Source organism: Lepus europaeus, chromosome X, assembly GCF_033115175.1.
Source record: "Lepus europaeus isolate LE1 chromosome X, mLepTim1.pri, whole genome shotgun sequence".
In the NCBI taxonomy this organism is placed as follows: domain Eukaryota; kingdom Metazoa; phylum Chordata; class Mammalia; order Lagomorpha; family Leporidae; genus Lepus; species Lepus europaeus.
In genome coordinates, this window is record NC_084850.1 from 69173453 (window position 1) to 69197391 (window position 23939).

A 23939-nucleotide genomic window follows, 5' to 3' on the forward strand; every position below is an offset into this window, starting at 1 on the left:
CTGGGGACTGCCACAAATGTGGGGATCCTCACTGGGTGCAGATGGGATGACCTCACATGGGTTATTGCCTCGAGGTCGTCTAAGTTCATCCCATGGGTATTTGGGTGGTGGCTGACTAGGCATTTTCACTGTCAGAGCTCTCTAAGTCAGCAACTGTTGTCTGTGATACAGGGACCTGGAGTGACAGGCTCTTATCACTCACAGATTCACCATGTTTGGTAATCTGTGCAGGATTCTGAGAGGGGGGTATCTTTCCCATGTTTGAGCACTTAAGAGCGGCACGTGACGCCAACTCTAGCCAAAGGAAAGACACGCACAGCACTGCTGCCATAACAATGCAAATTCCTAGCACCTCACTGGTTGATGGCATTATGCAGGGGGTTCCCTACCTTAGACGAACAGACAGTGGTGTATCAGATTGTACGTATGTCCTGTGCTTAGTGGGGGACTTCCTTGATTCGTTAGGTCAAGGCCATATGCCCACACGGTGTCTCCGGAGTGTCACCTCTCTCGAGTGAGGGAAGATGACTTGGTTCCGAATTCTGGGATGATCAGTCCCTTATGTGAATTCACCGGTTGAACCGAAAATAAAAGGAGGAGCCGAGAAGCGGCATTGCGCTTCTGGGTGGCGTGTGCCTAACCTGGGGTCACTTAGACCGAGGACAAGGACAAGGAAAGGGGCGTAGGAGGGGGTTCTGTGCTCACCCTCACAGAACCGAACAGCACACAAAACACCAAGGGGCCTACTTGCCGAAATCCAGGGGGGACCTTGCCGAGTCCAACATGCTGTCTCTCAGTCAAGTTGGTGCACCAGATGTTGTGGTGGATTCATTTCTGAGAGGAAGAGTGTGGTGGGGGCAAGAGGTGCGGAGTCACCACACAGACCCCGAGAGTCGGGTGAAAGCAGGCCTGAGGCAAGCAGCCTGCAGACTCGTTTATTTCAGTTGCTACAACAGCTTATATAGCCAAGGCAGCCAATCCGGTCAAGGGGCGGTCTATGCCCTAACCAATCACACCCTGTTGCCAGGCAGTTTCTGAGGCCATCCAATCACAGCCTGTTGCCAGGCAGACTTCAGTGTCATGTGGTTTCCGAAACCATCCAATCACAGCCTGTTGCCAGGCTGACTGTTGCCAGCGGCCATCTTGGCATGGCCTTCTCATTCCACCACATTTTTGTTACAACAAAAAAATATCTACAAAGTACAAAGGGATGCAGTATGAGAAGAAAGGAGGGAGGAAAGCTACAAGACATAGAGAAAACAATTAACAAAATGTCAATACTAAATCTTTCCATATAAGTAATTACTTTAAATGCAAATGAATTAAATTCCACAATTAAAGGACAGGTTGGTTGAATGGATTTTTAAAAACATCTAATTATATTCTGTCTATAAGAAACTCACCATAGCTATAAGGACATACATAAACAGAAACAAAACAAGTATCCTGTGTAAATGATAACTAAAAAAGAACAGAGATGGTCACACTTATATTAAAAAAAAACTTTGGCCAAGACAGGAAGGACATTACACAAGGATGAATGGGCCAATTCACCAAGATGATATGATGCTTATAAATATTTGTGCACCATATTAGAAAATTTAAAATGAACAAATATGGACATCACAATAGAAGCAAGAAAATATGACAAAATATATTTATGATAATGACTCACAGCAAACTAGGAATAAAAAGAGCTGCCTTAATTTGATAAATGGCACCAGTGGACATCTAATATCATATCATACTCAATCTTAAAATACTGAATTATTTCACCATAAGATCAAGAAAGCAGTGTGGATGTTCATTCTCATCACTTACATTCAATACTCAACTTGGGGTTTTATCCTGTGTAATCAGGCAAGGGAATTAAAAGTGATCCAGATTGGAAAGGGAGAAGCAAAATGGTCTTTATCTGAAGATGATTTGAGTGTCTATGTAGAAACCCTGTTCAAATCTACATGAAATTTACCTGTAATAAGTGATTTTTGCAAAGTTTCAAGATTTAAAGTCAGTATAAAATAAATTATCCTTAAATCCCAGATTCTCTCTTGAAAAGCAAGAATTCTGATCTTTGCTGCCAGTTGTATTAATTTAGTTTAAACCAATGATTCTCACAGCATGGTCGTTAGAACAGCAACATCAGCATCACCTGGAACTTACTACAAACACAAATTTGGGGGCCCCAGCCTAGACTTACTAAGTCATATAATCTGGGGCAGGGGTGCAGCAATCTGTACTTTAACAAGCCCTCCAGATGATACTGATGCAAGCTCAAGTTTTAGAAACACTGCTTTAGATACAATCACATCATTAAACTTATAGTGATTTTTTATGACTTTTGTGACACAAGCAGAAGAAAACTTCATAATTGTGTCAACTTCCATCAAGGAGAGAGAGACAACATCAGCAATGAAAAATTAAAGAATCAGTGCTAAGCTGTGATTTTTTTTCCTTGGCTAAGTGAATGGAACACTTCAGCTAGACAGAGTGATGGAAAATGAAGAACAGTTGATAGATACTAATCTACTTCATCCCACATATTTATAACCTGAATTCTAAAGTTATGAATGACCTTTAATTGATATGAACAGTGAAAGAGATAGAAGAGAGCCAGGTTTGCATTGACAGGATTTGCCCTGCTCAACAAAGTAAGGCTTTTTGTGAAATTAAATATGTGTTGCAATGGTATATCACATTGAAAGGATGCTTGTATCATTTTTATTCCTAAAATTTGACAGTTCATTATCTATAATGAAAGTGTAATAGTGACTGTATCTGAAGAAAGTAATATGTCCTTATTACTAAACTGTATGAGAATTGTTACATTATGTCAGATAAAAGTTAAAGTGGCATTGAACTGTCATCTAGGCCTTGTCAAATGAAGAATAACAGTGTATTCCCACAATACTGTTTTCTGGTTTTATTTTGATATAATATCTTGTATCCTGTATTGTTTCTGACCTAAATTTTAGGATAGATGGAGAAAGTGAGAACTATAACCTTTTTATATATCTGTGTATAAATTATGTCATGTATTCTTTATTGAATGCATGCAGTCATCCAAAAAATATTGAATACCCAGTATGCACTAGACAGTAAGAGAACAACAATGATGAAGGCCAATCGTCTCATAAAAGAGCTATCAGACTGGCTACGAGGATGAAGTTTTAAATAGATAATAACAATGCAGTATATAATACATGCTATATCGGAGGCACACAGAAGATTCTGTATAGCAGAATAGAGTGAATTTTAAATCTCTGTGCGGACAACTTAATAGGACAGCCTTGAAACTTAGAACTCACCCTGCAGGTAATGGAGAGTTACTGAAAACTTTCTTTTTTTTTTTTTTTTTTTTGACAGGCAGAGTGGATAGTGAGAGAGAGAGACAGAGAGAAAGGTCTTCCTTTTTGCCGTTGGTTCACCCTCCAATGGCCGCTGCGGCCGGCGCACCGCACTGATCCGAAGCCAGGAGCCAGGTGCTTCTCCTGGTCTCCCATGCGGGAGCAGGGCCCAAGCACTTGGGCCATCCTCACTGCCTTCCCGGGCCATAGCAGAGAGCTGGCCTGGAAGAGGGGCAACCGGGATAGAATCCGGCGCCCCAACCGAGACTAGAACCCGGTGTGCCGGCGCCGCAAGGTGGAGGATTAGCCTGTTAAGCCACGGCGCCGGCCTAACTTTCAAGTACAGCTTATGATAGGAATTGATTTATGCTTTGGAGAGGTCATTCTACATGGCAATGCTGAATATGGATTTGAAAACAGCAAGACTGGCAGCACAGACACTCATTAAAAATATATTATTGAAGTCTATTGACAAACATTTACATCCTAAATGATAATAGTCACAACTGGGGATGAAGTGCATATAGATGAAAAAGGCATAGTCTCACGATTTGATCACAGATAGGATGTGGGGATCATGACCATACTTTTTTCCTATAGAGAACTTATGCAAGATTACATGGTCTTGATGTCCAAACCATAAAAAGGTTGAAGTTAATGGTATCTGATCTTGAAAAATAATTTTCAAATGTCATCTTCATGGGAAAAAATAAATTTGGAAGTTTATCTTAAATTTTTGCAATGTTATGTATACTTCCTCCATAAATAATTGGCCCTTGTTTTCTTTTTAAACCTTCTTACAAAATGTTATCTCAAGGCCGGTGCTGCGGCTCACTTGGCTAATCCTCTGCCTGTGGCGCCAGCACCCCGGGGTTCTAGTCCCGGTCAGGGCGCTGGATTCTATCCTGGTTGCTCCTCTTCCAGGCCAGCTCTCTGCTGTGGCCCAGGAAGCCAGAGGAGGATGGCCCAAGTGCTTGGCTGCCTGCATCCACATGGCAGACCAGGAGGAAGCACCTGGCTCCTGGCTTCGGATCGGCGCAGTGCACCGGCCGTAGTGGCCATTTGGAGAGTGAACCAACGGAAGGAAGACCTTTCTCTCTGTCTCTCTCTCTCTCTCACTGTCTAAATTCTGCCTGTCAAAAGATAAAAATAAATAAATAAATAAAAAGTTATCTCAAATAAAGATTTTTAAATTTGATATTCACCACAGTCACATGAATAGCTTATTTGTTCAGAAGCACACATGCCATATGCTTCTTTGATATCACCTAATTGGAAAAGTTCCTTCCAATGAGTTTTATGACATTTTTATCTTACTAGAAGACCCATTCAGACAACTAACTACATTCCCCCCTCTTGTAAAGTACTGTCAAATAATCATCTTGCCTTTTTAAGTTGGTCAAATAAGTATATTAGCTAACTAGTTTTGCAGCAAGGAAACTTTCATAATTGAAGAATACCTAGTATCATAAACAGACTCACCATGAATGATATAGTTTCTTATTAAAATGTAAAAACCTAATTTATTAATTAATGTAAAATAATTGATATAGCAAACATCATTTTGTTTGGATAGTACTTATTTGGCTTTTCCAGGCAAATAGAGTTTAATGTGAATCATAGCTATTTTGGAAAGTCTCAAGAATGACATTCTGTTCTGCAGTTACATGTATTATTGGAAGAATCGATTCCAAACACATTTTTTTTAATAAAGAAACATAACTAACATGCATAGATGTACCAGAAGGGCTACTGGTTTACTTCTCTTCCTCTCTCCCATTCACTTTGTTCTGTCGTGTCAAAAGTTCTTAAAAACTTAAAGCGGTTTTATCCTAAACCAAACTTTTTGAAGTTTTTAATCTTTGTAAAGTATAAATTGACCGAAACGTTAGCAAAAGTTACTTTTAAAAGTCTTGCGCTGATATTAAGTTTACTAATGTTCACCAAAGGCGAAGTGAGGGACTGAGGAGAGATTACGTGAAAGCCAGTAGGGTAAAACGTTGGGGAAGGTGACTGTGTGAGGGGTGCTGAGATGGAGGGGTTGGTCATTGACGCGATCTCCTACGTTCAGATAACTATGGGTGAGGGCGGTGCCCTCACAACGGGGAGCCCGCAGCCCCACCCCCTCCCCTGCTCCCCCTCGTCGCCCCCTGCGACGCGCCCTTAGGTGACGCTGCGCTGCGCCTGCGGCGCGGCTTCTGTGACTTCACAACACATCTCCGTTGGCCCCTGGCCCCAGTGATGGACTGAAGGGCTAGCGGCAGGAACCTCCTCGCTAGGACAGAAGCCGCGGCGCCACGAGGCTACGGTATCCTCCACTACCTGGTTCCGGTATAGCCCGGCCCAGCCTCCGGGCTCCCGACAGCGCAGCGGCTTCGGAGACAGCGGCGGCGGGGGCAGTCGCCGCCACCGACGGGAGCCACAGGTGTCCCGAAGCTCTAAAGGTGCGGTGGAAACCCCGACACCCCGGGTCCTTTACCCTCCCTACCCTCAGTCAGCCTCCCCCGACGTCCCCAGACACCCTCGGCGGGGGGCCCTCAGTCCACATCGCATACCCAGCGGCTCGTGATTCCTCCCACCTCAGATCGCGGCTTTCTGCCTTTTTCCAGACCTGGGATCCCGAGCCTAGGTGCTGCGAAGGATGGCGCTCAAACGCATCCAGAAGGAGCTCCTCGATCTGACGCGGGACCCCCCGGCCCAGTGCTCCGCGGGTCCTGTGGCAGACGACATCTTCCACTGGCAGGCTACCATCATGGGGCCCAATGACAGTCCCTACCAGGGAGGCGTCTTCTTCCTAACCATCCAGTTCCCGTCCGATTACCCTTTCAAACCACCCAAGGTCGCATTCACCACCCGAATTTACCATCCGAATATCAACCGAAATGGAAGTATCTGTCTAGACATCCTTAGGTCCGAGTGGTCGCCAGCATTGACCATTTCCAAAGTGTTGCTGTCCATCTGCTCCATGCTGTGCGACCCCAACCCGGATGATCCTTTGGTCCCAGAAATTGCGAAGATCTACCGAAAGGACCGGACCAAGTATGAGCGAATAGCTCGAGAATGGACTCAGAAATATGCCATGTGATTTCAAAATAAAAGTCCATCACCTTAATAATAAACATAGATGAACTGGCCATTCAATTTACTGGTTTTCTTTTGATTACTTTATGAGGCAACGTCTCCCCCATCCTTCTGAGCACACTTACAACTTTAAGTGTAGAGGTGGAAGTTGGGGGTGAGGGGGATGTGGGATTGGGGGCAGAGTGGAGTCTAAGACAAAGAGACCCATTTTAATCTAGTTTTGACTAAAAGATTTCTTCATTGATTGGGGATTGGGAAACAGCAAGAACCATGGGGTGGTGGCTTTATGATGAGAAAGAGCAGTCGCACAAAGCAGTGGGAAAAATTTTAATGTGGAGTCATCTAGAAGCGAAAACAGGAAAAGCTGGCTGTAGATTATAAAGCTAGTTAAGGATTAATTTTATACTGAAGAACCTGTAGCCTCAGCTGTTTTGTTTTTGATCAAAATTAATATTAACTGATACACTCTATGTTGATGTCTAGGTTTAACTGACCAAAAATGAAATGGGTTAGCAATTGCTGCAAAATAAAATGGATTTTGTTTCCAGCTTTCAACACTACCTACTCCTTCAACTCCCACCATTTTGCCCATTCTTCTCTCCCATCATTTGGCTTGGATGTGTCTTCTCAGGACACATCTACTAGCTTTAACTTCACTTGTTTTCTCAATATCCATGGTGCAGTGGGGAGCATCAGATTCATGGTCATCAGTTTCCCTTGCCCTCCAAGTTCCAAGTGGGAGATGGAAAGCAGACCAGGTAGGTGTGGCACACACTGACTTTCATGGCCACTCAACTCCAAACCTAGGAATCCCCCAATCTTGAAGGAAGGCTTCTAGCAAGCCTGCCCAAACCCTTCTTTAAAAAAAAAAAGATTGTATTTGTTTACTTGAAAGTCAGTTCCAGAGAGGCAGAGCCAAAGAGAGAGGTCTTCCATATGCTGGTTTCACTCCCCAGATGGTCACAACCGCCGGAGCTGCGCCAATCCGAAGCCAGGTGCCAGGAGCTTCTTCCCCATCTCCCATGTGGGTGCAGGGGCCCAAGGACTTGGGCGATCTTCTACTGCTTTCCCAGGCCACAGCAGAGATCTGGATCGGAAGAGGAGTAGCCAGGACTAGAACCAGTGCCCATATGGGATGCTGGCACCGCAGGTGGCAGCTTTACCCGATACACCACAGCACCGGTCCCCCAAACCCTTCTTATTAACCTGGTCAGGAAACACAAATCTACCCTCTGTCCTGGAGGGACCTCTATCTTCCAAGACTGTGTGCTATAGGAACATACCACAATAAAGCTCTTTTAAAAATTAAAAATTAGGAGCTAGCCAATCTGACTTGCCCCAAATGGAGGAGTTAGAAACGTGCCAGGGCATTCCAATTCAATCCCATCAAGGTGGCATGTACCAATGACATCTCACTAGTCCAAGTGATCAATTTCAGTTCACAATTGATCATAATGATAGGATTAAGAGTCAAAGGGATCACATAAACAAGACCAGTGTCTGCTAATAGTGATTGAGAGAATTAAAAAGGAGAGAACGATCCAACACGGGAAGTGGGATACACAGCAGACTCATAGAGTGGCAGATGTCCTAAACAGCACTCTGGCCTCAGAATCAGCCCTTAAGGCAGTCGGATCTGGCTGAAGAGCCCATGAGAGTATTCTGGGCATGGAAAGCCAAGACACTCTGGAAAAAAAAAAGAAGACCTAAATGAAAGATCTCTGCGAGTGAGATCCCAGTGGAAAGAACGGGGCCATCAAAGAAGGAAGTACCTTTCTCTGAAGGGAGGAGAGAACTTCCACTTTGACTATGACCCTGTCGGAATAAGATCGAAGTCGGCGAACCCTAAAAAGGCTTCCATAGCCTCGGCAACTCAGGACTAGAGCCTAGGGAGATTACTGACGCCATGAACAGGAGTGTCAAATTGTTAAGTCAGCAACAGGAGTCACTGTGTACTTACATCCTATGTGGGAACTGTCCTTAATGTGTTGTCCAATGTGAAGTAATGCTATAACTAGTACTGAGCTTTTAGTTTTTGCTTTTTAAAAGATTTATTTATTTATTTGAAAGTCAGAGTTACACACACAGAGGAGAGGGAAAGGGAGAGAGAGAGAGAGAGAGAGGTCTTCCATCCGCTGGTTCACTCCCCAGATGGCCCTAACAGCTGGAGCTGTGCTGATCCGAAGCCAGGATCCAGGAGCTTCTTCTGGGTCTCCCACACAGGTGCAGGGGCCCAAGGACTTGGGCCACCTTCTGCTGCTTTCCCAGGTCATAGCAGACAGCTGGATTGGAAATGGAGCAGCCGTATGGGTCTCGACCCAGCGCCCATATGGGATGCCTGCACTGCAGGCAGCGGCTTTACCTGCTGCGCCACGACGACAGCTCCAAAGCATAATGTTTAATAAATCCTTTTTTGGCCCGCACTACGGCTCACTTGGCTAATCCTCTGCCTGAGGCAGTGGCACCCCGGGTTCTAGTCCCAGTTGGGGAGCCAGATTCTGTCCCGGTTGCTCCTCTTCCAGTCCAGCTCTCTGCTGTGGCCAGGGAGTGCAGTGGAGGATGGACCAAGTGCTTGGGCCCTGCACCCGCATGGGACACCAGGAAGAAGCATCTGGCTCCTGGCTTCGGATCAGCGCAGAGTGCCAGCTGCAGCGCACTGGCCATACCGGCCATTTGAGGGGTGAACCAACGGAAAGACCATTCTCTCTGTCTCTCTCCCTCTCACTGTCTAACTCTGCCTGTCAAAAATAAATAATCTCCCTAGGCTCTAGTCATGAGTTGCCAGGGCTATGGAAGCCTTTAGAGTTCGCTGACTTTGATCTTATTCCGATAGGGTCATAGTCAAAGTGGAGGTTCTCTCCTCCCTTCGGAGAAGGGTACCTCCTTCTTTGATGGCCCCGTTCTTTCCACTGGGATCTCACTCACAGAGATCATTCATTTAGGTCTTTTTTTTTTTCCCATGATTTCTTGGCTTTCCATGCCTGCTATACTCTCATGGGCTCTTCAGCCAGATCTGAATGCCTTGAGGGCTGATTCTGAGGCCAGAGTGTTGTTTAGGACATCTGCCATCCTATGAGTCTGCTGTGTATCCCACTTCCCATGTTGGATCTTTCTCTCCCTTTTTGATTCTATCAGTTAGTATTAGAGCCTAGGGAGATTACTGACGCCATGAACAGGAGTGTCAAATTGTTAAGTCAGCAACAGGAGTCACTGTGTACTTACGCCCCATGTGGGATCTGTCCCTAATGTGTCGTCTAAAGCCAAGTGATGCTATGACTGGTACTGAAACAGTATTTTTATACTTTGCGTTTCTGTGTGGGCACAGACTGATGAGGTCTTTGCTAATTATATACTGAAGTGATCTTCTGTATATAAAGAGAATTGGAAATGAAAAAAAAAAAAAACAACCTGGTGTTAAAATGGAAATGGCATAGAAAATTAATTAATTTGAAAAAAAATTATGTAGGATCTCTGTCTTTAATGTGCTGTACATTGCTATTTAATGCTATAATTAGTAATCCAATGGTAGTTTTTTCACTTGATGTTGCTATATGGGCAAAATGTTGAAATCTTTACCTAATATATACTAAACTGATCTTCTGTATACAAAGAGAATTGAAAATGAATCTTTACATGAATGGAAGGGGAAAGGGAGCGGGAAAGGGGAGGGTTGCGGGCAGGAGGGAAGTTATGGGAGGGGGGAAGCCATTGTAACCCATAAGCTATACTTTGGAAATTTATATTCATTAAATAAAAGTTTAATAAAAAATAAATAAATAAATAAATAAATAAAAGAGGCATATAAAAGTTCAAATAGATTTATAAGTAGCTATTTTATTAAACACACAGTTTTTACAAATAAACATTTTATTTAAATGGCTGTGATGATACAGAATAAAAGAAAAAAAAAACAAAAAATAAATAAATAAATAAATAAATCCCCTTTTAGCCATTTAAGCAAACTGATTCATTTTTAGTTTTTGTGTTAACAGTCGTAGAAGGAAATTCAGATTATTATTATTTTTTTTTTGACAGGCAGAGTGGATAGTGAGAGAGAGAGACAGAGAGAAAGGTCTTCCTTTTTGCCATTGGTTCACCCTCCAATGGCCGCTGCGGCCGGCGCACCGCACTGATCCGAAGCCAGGAGCCAGGTGCTTCTCCTGGTCTCCCATCCGGGTGCAGGGCCCAAGGACTTGGGCCATCCTCTACTACCTTCCCGGGCCATAGCAGAGAGCTGGCCTGGAAGAGGGGCAACCGGGATAGAATCTGGCACCCCGACCGGGACTAGAACCTGGTGTGCCGGCGCCGCAAGGCGGAGGATTAGCCTGTTAAGCCACGGCGCTGGCCAGAAATTCAGATTATTAAGTTCAGTAAACACAATCTGTAGAAAAACTTACCTTATGTTAAATCTTAAAAAATCCTGGAAATGATAGTTCAGGATAAATGCTGTCACGAGATGTATAGAAGTATCAAGGAGAAAGAGACTCTTAACAATTTTAATTGCATAGGGCTATTTGGTTGTAAAGGTAAAAATTAATTTTGTGAAAATACTTGTGAAAAGGTCTGTTTCCTCCATTGAAATTTGTACATTCATAGGTGATTAATTATTGTAATAAACAGATTACTACCATCTTCACATTTTAAATATTTCATAATTTAATTAATTATATAATTGTAGTAAGCTAATGATCATTTTTAAAGCTTTAATTTTTAAAAAGTTTAATTCATTTTTTAATATTTCAAGAAAAAGAGAACACCAATAACTGCAGCAGGGAAAATAGGTGCTTAATTTCTTACTGCTTTCTTACAGATTTAAAGCTATTTGAATGCTAACAATGTTAGCATTTTCTCTACTTAGAGCACAAGAGGAAAAAAATGTTTAATTTCTAATTAAGTGCACTAATTTGTGAATTACTTTAATTTTTCACTTAAATTTAAAAAATCTTTTGCTAAAATTTTTTTCATTAATTTTCTTTTGGAAATGTAGAAGTTAATTTTAGTATCTAATCTATAAAATATTCTTTTAGGGGAGATTGAAGGATTATAATTTTGTAAAGATATGGAAAATTCAATCACTTAGTATTTTTAAAATTATGTATTAAAACAACCAATAAATATATGAAAAGCTTTGACTTCTTTCTCAAAGATACTATGCTGTAAATTTCTTTTTTATCCTATATTAAGGCAAGGCTGTCTAATATAATGTTTTGCAATGATGTCACTCCTCCTGTCTAACTCTGCCTTTTAAAATAAATAAAAATAAAATCTATTAGAAAGGAAATATTCTTTATCTACACAATCCAGTACATTAACCAACAGTGTGAACACCTGAAATTGAAAGAGGGAGAGAATTCTGTTAAGAACAGAGAAGCTAATAGGAACATGTATTGTAAAATATAGTTTTGACTGACAGGGTTTTTAAAATATATATAGCATAGTTTCAGCCAAATACTTTTTAAACTTTTTTCAGTTTTTAGGCTATCAAGAGATTTTTATAAAATATTTACATTATGAAGTGACTACAAAAATGAATAAAATTTTTGTTCATGTCACTAAAGGACATGTTAAGGATATGTTTCATATTTGTAGAGGTTAAAACATTACCACATAAGGAATTTTTTTTTTAAGATTTATTTATTTACTCTGAAAGTCAGAGTTACAGAGAGAGAGAGAGGGAGAGACACACAGAGAGACACACACAGAGAGAGAGAGAGATCTTCCATCTGCTGGTTCACTCCCCAAATAGCCCAAATGGCTAGCACTGGACCAGGATGAAGCCAGGAGCCAGGAGCTTCCTCTGGATTTCCCATGTGGGTGGTAGAGGCCCAAGCACTTCGGCCATCTTCCCCTGCTTTTCCCAGGCCATAGCAGAAAGCTGGATCAGAAGTAGAGCAGCCGGATATAAACTGGCCCATATGGGATGCTGGCAATGCAGGCAGTGCTTCACCTCCTATGCCACAATGAGGGCTCCCTTATAAGGAACTCTAAACGAGAAATAAGAAGCTAATAGAAACATGTATTATAAAGATTGATGAAGAATGGGATGGGAGAGGGAGTAGGAGATGGGATGGTGCGGGTGGGAGGGAGGTTATGGGGGGGAGGGAGGGGAAGCTGCTATAATCCAAAAGTTGTACTTTGGAAATTTATATTTATTAAATTAAAGTTTAAAAAAAGATTATATATGTAGGTCATCAGTAAGGATAGCAAGAATTTTTAGAATAAATTGTTCTCACACTACTACAACCTTTTCTATTATAGTCTAATACATGGTTACTAATTATATTGTCTCTATTATTTGCTTCAAAGATCACAGTTTCAAAATGAAAATTAAACCCACAAAATAATAACTATTTTTGGGCTGACATTGAAATCTCAACAGGATATTTTGTGATAGTCAAAATGGCCATATCAAGATGGTGATAGCATTTCTGCTTAGAGCACTTAATGATGTTTTAAAAAGATATATTTATTGGCCGGCGCCTCGCCTCAATAGGCTAATCCTCCACCTGTGGCGCCGGCACACCGGGTTCTAGTCCCGGTCGGGGCACCGGATTCTGTCCCAGCTGCCCCTCTTCCAGGCCAGCTTTCTCCTATGGCCCGGGAGGGCAGTGGAGGATGGCCCAAGTGCTTGGGTCCTGCACCCCATGGGAGACCAGGAGAAGCACCTGACTCCTGCCTTGGGATCGGAGCGGTGCGCTGGCTGCAGTGTGCCGGCCGCGGCGGCCATTGGAGGGTGAACCAACGGAAAAGGAAGACCTTTCTCTCTGTCTCTCTCTCTTTCACTGTTCACTCTGCCTGTCAAAAAAAAAAAAAAAAAGATGTATTTATTGATCTGAGAGGCAGAGTTACAGACAGAGAAAGGAGGGACAGAGAGGTATTCCATACGCTGGTTCACTCCCCAGATGGATGCAACAGGTGGAGCTGGACCTATCTGAAGCTGGGAGCCAGGAGGTTCCTCCGAGTCTTCCACATGGGTGCAGGAGCCCAAGCACTTGGGCCACCCTCCACTGTTTTCCCAGGCCATTAGCAAAGAGTTGGATAGGAAGAGGAGCAGCCCGGACACGAACTGACGCCCATAGTGGATGCTGGCACCACAGGAGGAGGCTTAACTTACTATGACAGTGCCAGCCCCTTAATGATCTTTTTTATTCAAACTTGTCACTTCCATTTTGCTCCGTTAGTCTTCATCTACCACTTACTAAATGTCAGTGACATAAATGCGAAATGTTAAAATTTGTATTTGGATCAGGGGAAGGAGATACAGTCTTGTTCTGTTGTCAGTATTTTCCAAAGCATTTTAACCAAGATGATCTGGGGAAAAGATTCTATCTCAAGCATCAAAGACAGCTTTTGCCTTGTAAAAATTGCTAGCAGGTGCTCTCTGAATGAAAGCATGCAATGTAAAATTGAGTACTTTCAGCTTACTGCTTGGCACAGTTTTCAATATCATGATTTCTGTGTAATAAGAGTAAATAAGCATGACTGAGTTTTGTCTTGATAGATACTCTCAGGGCAGTTCTTATTCACATTGAAAGTCGAACCATAAACAAGGATGATTGATGGATACTAGTATTGAGCTCTATAATGTTGGTGATATGGAAAGCATAGAAGACATCCAACCATCAATGACGGAGCCTTCTTTAATCTCATAATTAGAGAACTTTCTCCTATAATTTATACCAGCTTCAAATACAGTCTTCATCTGTTTCAATTCTGGTCTGTATATTACTGTATTAGTAATTAAAATCTTCTCTCTAAAGAAAATTATTGTCTTATGAAACTCTTGGGCATTTGCTGTCCAGCCTTTATCATTCTGTATTTTAAGATATCTCTAATGATATATTATGTTGCTGTGGTAAAGATATCTGTAATGATATTCATATGCTATAGTGGTAAAGATTATGGCTCTGGGGCTAGACTGCCTAGGTTAATAAGAATACCACTTGCTAAATGCATGAACTCAGGCATATTATTTAATTTCTTTGAACCTCTGTATTAACAGGTGATGTTAAAAGGGAACTATGATAATAGTTCTTACCTCTTCCGATTGATTTATTAAATGACAAAGTGCCTTGCACATTACTAATTATTATCTGATATTAATGGTTGCCCCTTTTCTCCTTGATGTTTTTTTTCAGTTGGGTTGGACAAATGTTACAGTTAGCATATGGTTCCTCCTTTGGAGATGCAGCTGCTAATGCAGGTAAACACTTGAAAGTTCCAAAGAGCTGTGCAGTTTTTAAAAAAATAAACAAACATAACTTAAATATAAGCTCATTAATAACAAATCGTTCCATATGTGACATCATGTAAAGGTTGCCCAAAGATTTATTGTAATGCATTTAATTAAAAGAAGAGAATTACTTTTTCAAACATATCTTCAATAAATACTGAATTGCACCAAAATAGTGTAGCTCTAAAATTGGGCTGAAACAGATATCGAAACTCACCATGTTTTATATAATCTTTTGGAGAGCTAGTTAGTTTGTTAAATTAGGAAACATGTGTTTTACAGGTGCTATACCTAGTGCTTCTTGACTTCCTCACCATATAAGTGAAGGCACAATTTTCTGGCCTATTCACCAAACACTGCAAATCCTAAATATAGTGGACATAGATTTTTATGCCCTTTTGTAATTCTACATATAATAATTTTATTCTGTCTACTTGATAAATGCCTGAAAGGCCAAAATCAGGATTAAGTTAATCTAATTTTTATTATCCCTAGAATTCCTCAGTACCCTTAAAAAAAAACAATAAATATCACTGGATCACTTCCACTGGTAGAAGAATCATTTATAAAGTGATTTTGAGCCAAGGAAACAAAAGTTCTTATTATGGAAAACATTCTCATGTATTCATTACTGCTGCCAATAATTTTTAAATTTTACATGTAATTTTACCTGGAAAGTAGAGGAAAAAAAGACAAAAGAAAAAAGGCTCAGGCAGAAATACTACATACACATTTTTACTAATTTGCATGTTCATAAAAAAGTAAGTGAATTAACAAATTCCAATATTTACTGATTAAAAGTCACACCACAACTTAGTTGTAGAGTTGGAGCACATTATTAAATATGAATAAATAAATGAAACAAAATTACTTAAAAATCACTGTTTCTCATAGATAATTATTTACTGAACTATTCCTTCAACACACAGAAGCACATACATACATGGCAAAGAAGAGTGGAAAAACACAGTCTTGGCATGGGTGAGCTCAGTTTTAGTGCTCTTAAAATTGATAGTTATTGGATAACAAAAACTATCTCTGTTTATAGAGTTTTTTAATGAAATCCTGGATGTAGCAGTAGGACTATCCATATACTCCAAAATTCCAAAGTAGTTGAAAAATAGCAGCACTGTCATTATTAGCTAGGCTGTTATGTACTCAAAGGTAGAAAAAAAGGGCTAAAAAGTTTCCTTTAAAAATTACCTTCCCTCTGTTTAAACCCTAGCATATATCTAAGGCTATCACAGAGTTTTCCAACCTACAAGTTAACCTCAGATAAATTATTCAAAACCAAAGCTCTCTTTTTCTCTTACAGAATACCGGCGTATTGGTGCCATGATTTATGCAAAATGTGTTCTGGCCCTGAAAAGAGAGTTTCCTGTGATTTGGTGTAACAACTGCTATGAAGCAACTACTGTAAGTATTGTCATCATTTCAATATTGGTCAGTGGCAGCCAAATAAAAAAACTCAAATTTTCCATTGTTTACAAGCATATTCAGCAGTTTTTAAAAAGTGTATTCATGCTACAATGCAGCTTCTGAATAAAAATGCTTAGTGTGAAATCTAAATACCACTTCCAGGAAATAGAATAGGGAAAATAACAAAAGATTAAGGAGTACAGTTTGTCTCCCATTCATTTTGCTGCACTAACTGATGTGATCAAGACTGGTATAATTGGGATGAGTGTTTGGCACAGCACTTAACACTGCTTGTGATGCCCCCATCTCATATCACAGTGACTAGTTTGAAACCCAGCTACACTTCTGATCCACATTTCTGCTAATGTGCACCCTGGGAAGCATCAGGTGATGGCTCAAGTACTTGGATCCCTGCTATAGACATTTGTAGAGTGAATCAGTGAATGAAAGGCACTCTCTGTTTCTCTGTCTTCTCTCTGTATCTATCAGCTTTTCAAATAAAATGCAAAGAAATAAAAAAAATTAAAAAGACATATATTAGGTGGACATTGACACATGTATATTTTTCTTCCTTTGAACATTGGAACAATGGCATCAATCTAAATTGGACTGAAGGAATGTAATCTTGAGATAAAAATTAATTCACATAATACTTTGATAGTAATTTGTAAAATCATCTCATAACCTTATTTACATAACCTTATTTCAGGTAGTTTTTTTTTTTATTCCATCCACATTTCAAAGGCATAAAATAAAATTGAGAAAAACCCAGAACACTCACTAAAAATATTTTTCTTCTAACTTTCATGATATGATCCTTGTATAATCAGAACAAAAGAAAAAAGTGAATAAAGCAATAGCATCACATTGAGTACTTCAGGTTAATATTTAGTTATTCTCAGGGCCCGCACTGTGGCATAGTGGGTTAACGCCCTGGCCTGAAGTGCCGGCATCCCATATGGGTGTCGGTTCGAGTCCCAGCTGCTCCACTTCTGATCCAGCTCTCTGCTATGGTCTGGGAAAGCAGTGGAAGATGGCCCAAGTCCTTGGGCCCCTGCACCCACGTGGGAGACCTGGAAGAAGCTCCTGGCTCCTGGCTCCTGGCTCCTGGCTTCAGTGGGTGTAGCTCAGGCTGTTGTGGCCAATTGGGGAGTGAACCTTCAGATGGAAGACCTCTCTCCCTCTCTCTCCCTTCTCTCTGTGTAACTGATTTTCAAATAAATAAAAATAAATAAATAAATCTTTTAAAAAAATAGTTATTCTAGGCTGTGTTATCAAATGAAAAATGAGTTTAGGACCTACAAAACCTCTTCCAACTTTTTTGCCTTTTACTGAAAGATATTTTTAGGAGGAATAAATATGCATTTGGCAGTACCCTACTTTTATTTCTTTTGGGGTGACAATGGGAAGAGGGTTATGTTTTTTTTAATTGAAACATACTTTCCCAAAGAATGTTCCCATAAAATGCTTATAAGTTCTTCTATAAAAATGTTATATTTTATAATACATTTGGGAAAAAAACACAAGTTTAAGAGACTTCTAGGAAATGTAAAACAGTGCTGCCACTTTGAGACATAATCTGAAAATTCCAAATAGATAAACAGTTAAACCATGATCCAGTAATTCCACTCTGAAGCAAAAGAGATGAAAACTTATCCATACAAAGACTTAAATATGAATGTACATAGTGACATTATTCCTAACAGTGAAAAAGTAAAAACATCCACATATCTATAAATTATTGAGTGGATAAACAAAATGTGACATTGGAATATTATTTGACCATAATTTGAAGTGCTGATATATGCTATAACATGGATGAACCTTGAAAACATTGTGTTAAGTGAAAGAAGCCAGAAAGAAAAGGACACAAATTTATATGATTTTATATATACAGGATGCCCAGAATAAGCAAAGCCATTGAGACAGAAAGCAGATTAGTGGTTGCCAGACAGGTCAATTAATGACAATTCTTCAGACATGATTCTTTGAAGGAGCCCAAGTCCCTTGTGCCTCCTCCTATGGCTGCCAGGTTCCTGGTTTTCGCCATAATTGCAGGCTGCTGATTTTCAAGTCTACCATGGAATTGGGTTGGGGGGGGGGGTGGTAGGGGGAAGAGTGTGGTGATGGGAGTAGAGCCAATTAAAATGCAGCAAAGCTCATTGTTCTTTCCAATATTCAACTATTTTTCTCAAGGAAATGATCCCAGATTGCTGTAAGCCTTTAGTTGAGTTTTGGAATTCTGAAAAAGTTACTTCTTATATTCTCTACCTGTTTTCTCATTGCTTCTATGGAGAAGAAAATTTTCATGGTTGCTTTCTCTGCCATTTTTGCTGGTGTCCTGGGATTTCTTTTCTTGAGTGATAACAATTTTCTGGAATTAGACAGTAGTGATAGCTGTCAAACTGAGAATATATTAAGAAACACTGAAGCGCACTGTTTAAATGGGTTATGGTATGTGAGTTAAATGTGATTGTGGTATGTATTTTAATACATTTTATTATTTATTATTAGTAGTATACAAGTATAAGGTAAGGCCAGCAGATCAGGAGATACCTGTGATTGAGAAGATCATTTGTTATACTACTCACAAATCCCAATAGGAGGGAGTGCATCATGCACTGGTTGGTGGAGGAAAGGCACACCTGGAAGCTCCAAGGTCCATTGTATGAAACAATGGTTTAGGATTAACTAGTTTGAATAACTTCAATGGGCCCTAGGGTTTAAGGGCTGTCTCTAGTTGTCTGGTACCTCACCCCAGGCTAACTCAGGCAGGCTGATAGTGGCCTGGAGCATGAGAGCTCATAAAGGAGGTGATTGGGGTTAAAAGCTCTGGATCAGGCCGGCTCCGTGGCTCACTAGACTAATTCTCCGCCTGCAGTGCTGGCACCCCGGGTTCTAATCCCAGTTGGAGCGCCGGATTATGTCCTGGTTGCTCCTCTTCCAATCCAGCTCTCTGCTATGGCCAGGGAAGGCAGTGGAGGATGGCCTAGGTCTTTGGGCCCTGCACCCACATGGGAGACCAGGAGGAAGCACCTGGCTCCTGGCTTCAGATCCGCGCAGCACACTGGCCGTAGCAGCCCCTTGGGGGTATACCAACAGAAAAAGGAAGAGCTTTCTCTCTGTCTCTCTGTCTCTCTCTCTCTCTCACTGTCTAACTCTGCCTGTCAAAAATAAAATAAAATAAAGTAAATTAAAAAAAAAAAGCTCTGGACCAGTGTGTTTACACTTGGAAGGTGTACTCAAGGATAGATGATTATAGTATTATACTTGTTGAGGTAACGTGTTATCTTTGAACGGGAACTTTCTTTCAGATTGTTTCTGTGAATCCAAACTTCCAATACAGACGTGCTCAAAATATTTCTGATGAGTTCATCTATTTTCGTCCTATTGATGCGGACATTCGGGAAGAGGCCAGAAGACAAAAACAACAGAAATCAACTTTGGCCTCCCGTCAACACAATAGAGAAGGTATCCATCAGAGGGACCTGGGGATTATCAGTCAGGTGGTGATGGTTACCACCACCCCACTAACAAAAGAGTTAGAAAGCATTGCCCTTATAAGACCAAAAACTTCAGGGCTTCTTCGCCTAGAGAAAATGCCAATTAAATCTCCAGGGGTCCTAGAATCTCAACGCTTAGACGTTACAGGAATTGCCAGTCCAGAGGAAAGGGGGAAAGGCACCGCAATACTTGTTGCTGGTGTGCCTGCAAAGGAGGAGCTAGATGATACAGAAATTCCAACTTTGAAATTCACTGGGTTTATACACCTGGAGGCTTTAATAAATAAATGTTCACCATCCTCAGAATACAGTCGCCCAGGAACCCCAAGAAATCTGTGGCTGGAATCTCCAGAAAATGCAGAGTCCCCAGGAAGTGATGACCTAGAAGTAGCAAGAAACATGTATCCTTTTAGAGAAAGATCCATCTTCCGGCGTTCCTGGGCAGAGCTTTTAGAGGCACCACTGAACAGTGAAGGGCTCCACATTCTCCAAACTATTCCCACAGAAAAGGACAGAGAAATTGGCTATCATCACCTACAACCAGAGGGGGAGAATCAAGCAATCACCCCTCCCAAGGGACATCATCCCCATGGTTTGGAAGGTCCTTTCCCATTGTTACCCCAGCAATCTAAGCCACAGCGGCAGCGAAGTCACAGTTTACCACGATACAGTGATGTCAAGAGCCGAAACCTAAATGCACCTGAGTTAACATTAAATCCAGAGGAGACACGCTTCTGTTTTCCAACTGATCATAATCTGCTCATAGGAGGTAAGATTTTTGAACTTTCTATACAACTTTTGTAAATTACATATAATGTTCCAGAGAAGACAACTTTCCTCAGTAAATTTAATCTCCAAATCACCACCTGGAAATCTAATTCTTTCTATCCTATAAGACATTAGCTTTTTCTAATAGAATTGATGACTGCCCTGCAATTTTAAGCCTTGTATTTGGAGATGATAGCCTAACCTTAAATTTGGATAATTCAATCAAACACCAGTTGATAATCATTGGGAAATTAAACCTTAAAATATAAAGATTGTCATGACTTCAGAAGTTTGAATTATATTTTCTCTTTTTAAAATGACTTCCAGGTACATGGATAATCTTGAGAGGATGACTAATTTTGACTCTGCACAGAATATAATCCATATAATAGAAAAATGTATCCTCTAACATATCCATCACCTAATAACTAAATAACAGTTACTTAGATTAGAAAATGAATGGAATAGGCCGGCGCCGTGGCTTAACAGGCTAATCCTCCGCCTTGTGGCGCCGGCACACCGGGTTCTAGTCCCGGTTGGGGCACCGGATTCTATCCCGGTTGCCCCTCTTCCAGGCCAGCTCTCTGCTATGGCCCGGGAAGGCAGTGGAGGATGGCCCAAGTGCTTGGGCCCTGCACCCCATGGGAGACCAGGAGAAGCACCTGGCTCCTGGCTTTGGATCAGCGCGGTGCACCGGCCGCAGCGGCCATTGGAGGGTGAACCAATGGCAAAAAGGAAGATCTTTCTCTCTGTCTCTCTCTCTCTCTCTCACTATCCACTCTGCCTGTCAAAAAAAAAAAATGAATGGAATAATGTGCAGGATCCCCTGTTGGTTAAAAAACAAATAAGTGACAGCTCCATTTTCTCCTATATGTGAGCATCCTAGTGACTACAAAGTATTACTTGACAAATGAACTATCATATAAGTCTATATTAATACAATATATTTCATAAAGTATTTATAATATATATTAAAATCCTAAATGGAAATTTCCTGTTAACTATAAAGTAAAATGTTTGCTTTTAATCATTAAAGCTGTTTAAACATTTGCAAAAATACCCCTATGGATACTCAAATAGTATTAGGAATTTTTGGTTCTAATTTATGTTAGAAGCCTGCCCCCATACCTTCATGAAGACAGTGTCATCAACTGAAACTCTTTCTGAGAAGTAGCCCCACCAAACCACTGAAATAATTTCAGAGAAGAATCTGAAATCTAATCTGAACTTTGTCTGGAAGTCATAATTTGACCATTGTGTAATTTGTTTCTTTTCCTACACATATTTTGGGCTCTGAGAAGTTATTTATCAGTTGTTGACATTAAAGTACAACCCAAAGTCAGCTCAGATCACATCATCCTTTGAAATATTCAATTAGCTCAATCCCAATCTCACATCCAATATCCTTAAGATTTCTTCAAATTCCTGGGTGCTTCCATTCTCATGGTTTCATGTTTCCACTGGAATCTTGATTCCATAAGTTTTTTCATATTTCAAAAGAAAAAAAGAATTGAATACTAAATATGTTTGTTCCTAAAAAACCCTCTGGCCAAACACTTCTGTAATTTCTCATTGGCTAACATTCCCCATACAGCACTCCTCTCACGACAAAGTTCCTCAGTCTCTAAACCCCATCTTTCCCTTACTTCTCTATTTTCCTCTACCTGCAAATTCCTGGTCACTGTGTGGAACCATCTAGTCAGAACTTTGTTTTCTCTCTGTCCATCTTTTACAACCAAAACAGTTTTTCAAGATATTTTGCTAAACACAAGGTTGCATACTGTGGTGATATTGCCATGTGATTCTAAATTGTTAAGGTAATTGGATCAAATTTGGACATCCTTATTCATATTCAGTTTCTTTTCAATACATAAATCAATCTTCTATCAGTTAAAAACAACTTTTGCTTTTTTGTTTTAGAAAATGCAAAGGAAAGAGACAGCATTAAAGAAGCTTGGCAAAAGGCCATTTTGTCAGGTTCTGGCAAGCATCCTCCTATCAATCCAAGCTTTGAGAATTCTTCTGCAATGTGGGGCAAAACTGGAATTAGTGGAAATAATGCTGGACTTCACAGTGGCAACGTTAGAGTTTCCAGGAATAATATCAGTGTCCCCAGGGTTAATGTTGGAGTCCCCATGAGAAATGTTGGAGTTCCTGTGGATAATGTTGGGGTTCCCTTGGATTATCCTGCAGTTCCTAGGGGCAGTGGTGGAGTTCCTATGGGTAATCCTGAAGTCCTTAGAGGCAATGGTAGAGTTCCTAGGGGGAGTGGTACTGGAGTTCCCATGGGTAATATGGAAACTTTCCGAAACAATGTTGGAACATCCAGACGTATGGCTTTCTCTCCACTCACTGAACTCTTAAAGATAGGTGAACACCAATTATAAAAAAATGACACCTTATAAAGTAGACCTTATAGTTATGGAACATACTATGACACTTAACATCAAAATAGAAATGCATTGAATTTGACACAATTACGAATAGGACACCTAATTTCAGAATGCACAAATGAATTTATACATACACTTATTACGATTATCTTCAAACAGAATTTTTGGAACAAGATAGGAATTTACTTATTAGCTTGTCCTTAACGATAATTATCAATTATTTGTGTGATTTCATTTGGGAGGATGAGTTGTAGAGGAGTCACATGCTTACTTGTTCAAGCTCAGATTTCTACTTGGTAATAAGATACAGTATCTCCATCTATCATGAAACAAAATAGCAACTAAGCTCCACATGATATTGCCATTTCACACTTCTGATAACCTAAGGTCTTCTTGGATATTTTGATGAGCAAATAAAAGTAATCTCATGGTTATTAACAGTCGTATGGATAAGTCCAGCTTAATGCTCAAGAAATGTATTGACTGAAATTTAAAGACTCAGGAGATTTGGAGAGGATTATTGATTACAGTGCTTCTCTGAAATATCCAGACAAGACCTTTGCAGAAAGTTCACTAACAAGAATATTTAACTATTTACATTATTTTTGTGACACATGTCTGACAAAATTGTAAATAATTACTGGAAGCCTTAAAAATACAAGGAGACAAACAACTGTAGAACTGTAAATAGTATACGTGGTTGTGATGTAAATAGTATGGATAAGACAACACTAACAGCACCACAGGATGCCTAAAATATTGCATGCTAAAATAATACATTTATTTTAAAAATTAATTTTGTTCATTTTCCCAACTACCAAATTATTTTGTCATAAAAATATAGGACAGAAGGGAAAAATCATTGACATATTTTACTAACTTACTTAATAAAATGCCATCTCAGAGAGACAATGACCACTTTTCATTGGCCCAGATAGTCAGTATGTTATTTAAATTACAAAAATACAGTTATCTATAGCTTTGTTTTCAAATATTTCTTTCAACAGATTCCTTAAGATAGATAAGGTATTACTGGAAGGTAATGAGATTAACTCATTAAACTACATTAGGAAAAGTAATCTCATTACTTTATATTCATACATAACATAAATTTTTTCCACAATTTTAGGGCATATGGGCCACTATTCAATTTGTACATTTGAATTTTCAAATTTCCTGAATAATGGTAGCTGTT

At 40.2% G+C, this 23939-nt stretch overlaps 2 protein-coding genes across 3 annotated transcripts in view; both read left to right on the top strand.

Annotated features, from left to right (window-relative positions):
* LOC133752666 (uncharacterized) overlaps nucleotides 1-22821 on the top strand; it is a 381981-nt gene extending 359160 nt beyond the window's left edge. Inside the window, exons 21-25 of the mRNA XM_062183055.1 lie at nucleotides 14567-14631; nucleotides 15977-16077; nucleotides 19395-20352; nucleotides 22272-22490; nucleotides 22575-22821. Coding sequence (XP_062039039.1) covers nucleotides 14567-14631; nucleotides 15977-16077; nucleotides 19395-20352; nucleotides 22272-22490; nucleotides 22575-22738 — 1507 coding nt within the window. The 3' untranslated portion in view covers nucleotides 22739-22821. The remainder of the gene's footprint in view (nucleotides 1-14566; nucleotides 14632-15976; nucleotides 16078-19394; nucleotides 20353-22271; nucleotides 22491-22574) is intronic.
* On the top strand, nucleotides 3054-6452 carry LOC133753182 (ubiquitin-conjugating enzyme E2 D2-like). 2 transcript variants are annotated; one of them, XM_062183598.1, is made up of 2 exons: nucleotides 3054-3072; nucleotides 6002-6452. In XM_062183598.1, exons 1-2 carry the CDS (start codon nucleotides 3054-3056, stop codon nucleotides 6430-6432), a joined length of 450 nt encoding a protein of 149 aa, XP_062039582.1. In that variant the 3' UTR covers nucleotides 6433-6452. The 2 variants fall into 2 exon arrangements, with proteins under 2 accessions (XP_062039582.1, XP_062039581.1); XM_062183597.1 differs by lacking the exon at nucleotides 3054-3072 and adding an exon at nucleotides 5714-5791 and having other exon boundaries at nucleotides 5957-6452.
* Nucleotides 22822-23939: the final 1118 nt, after the last annotated feature.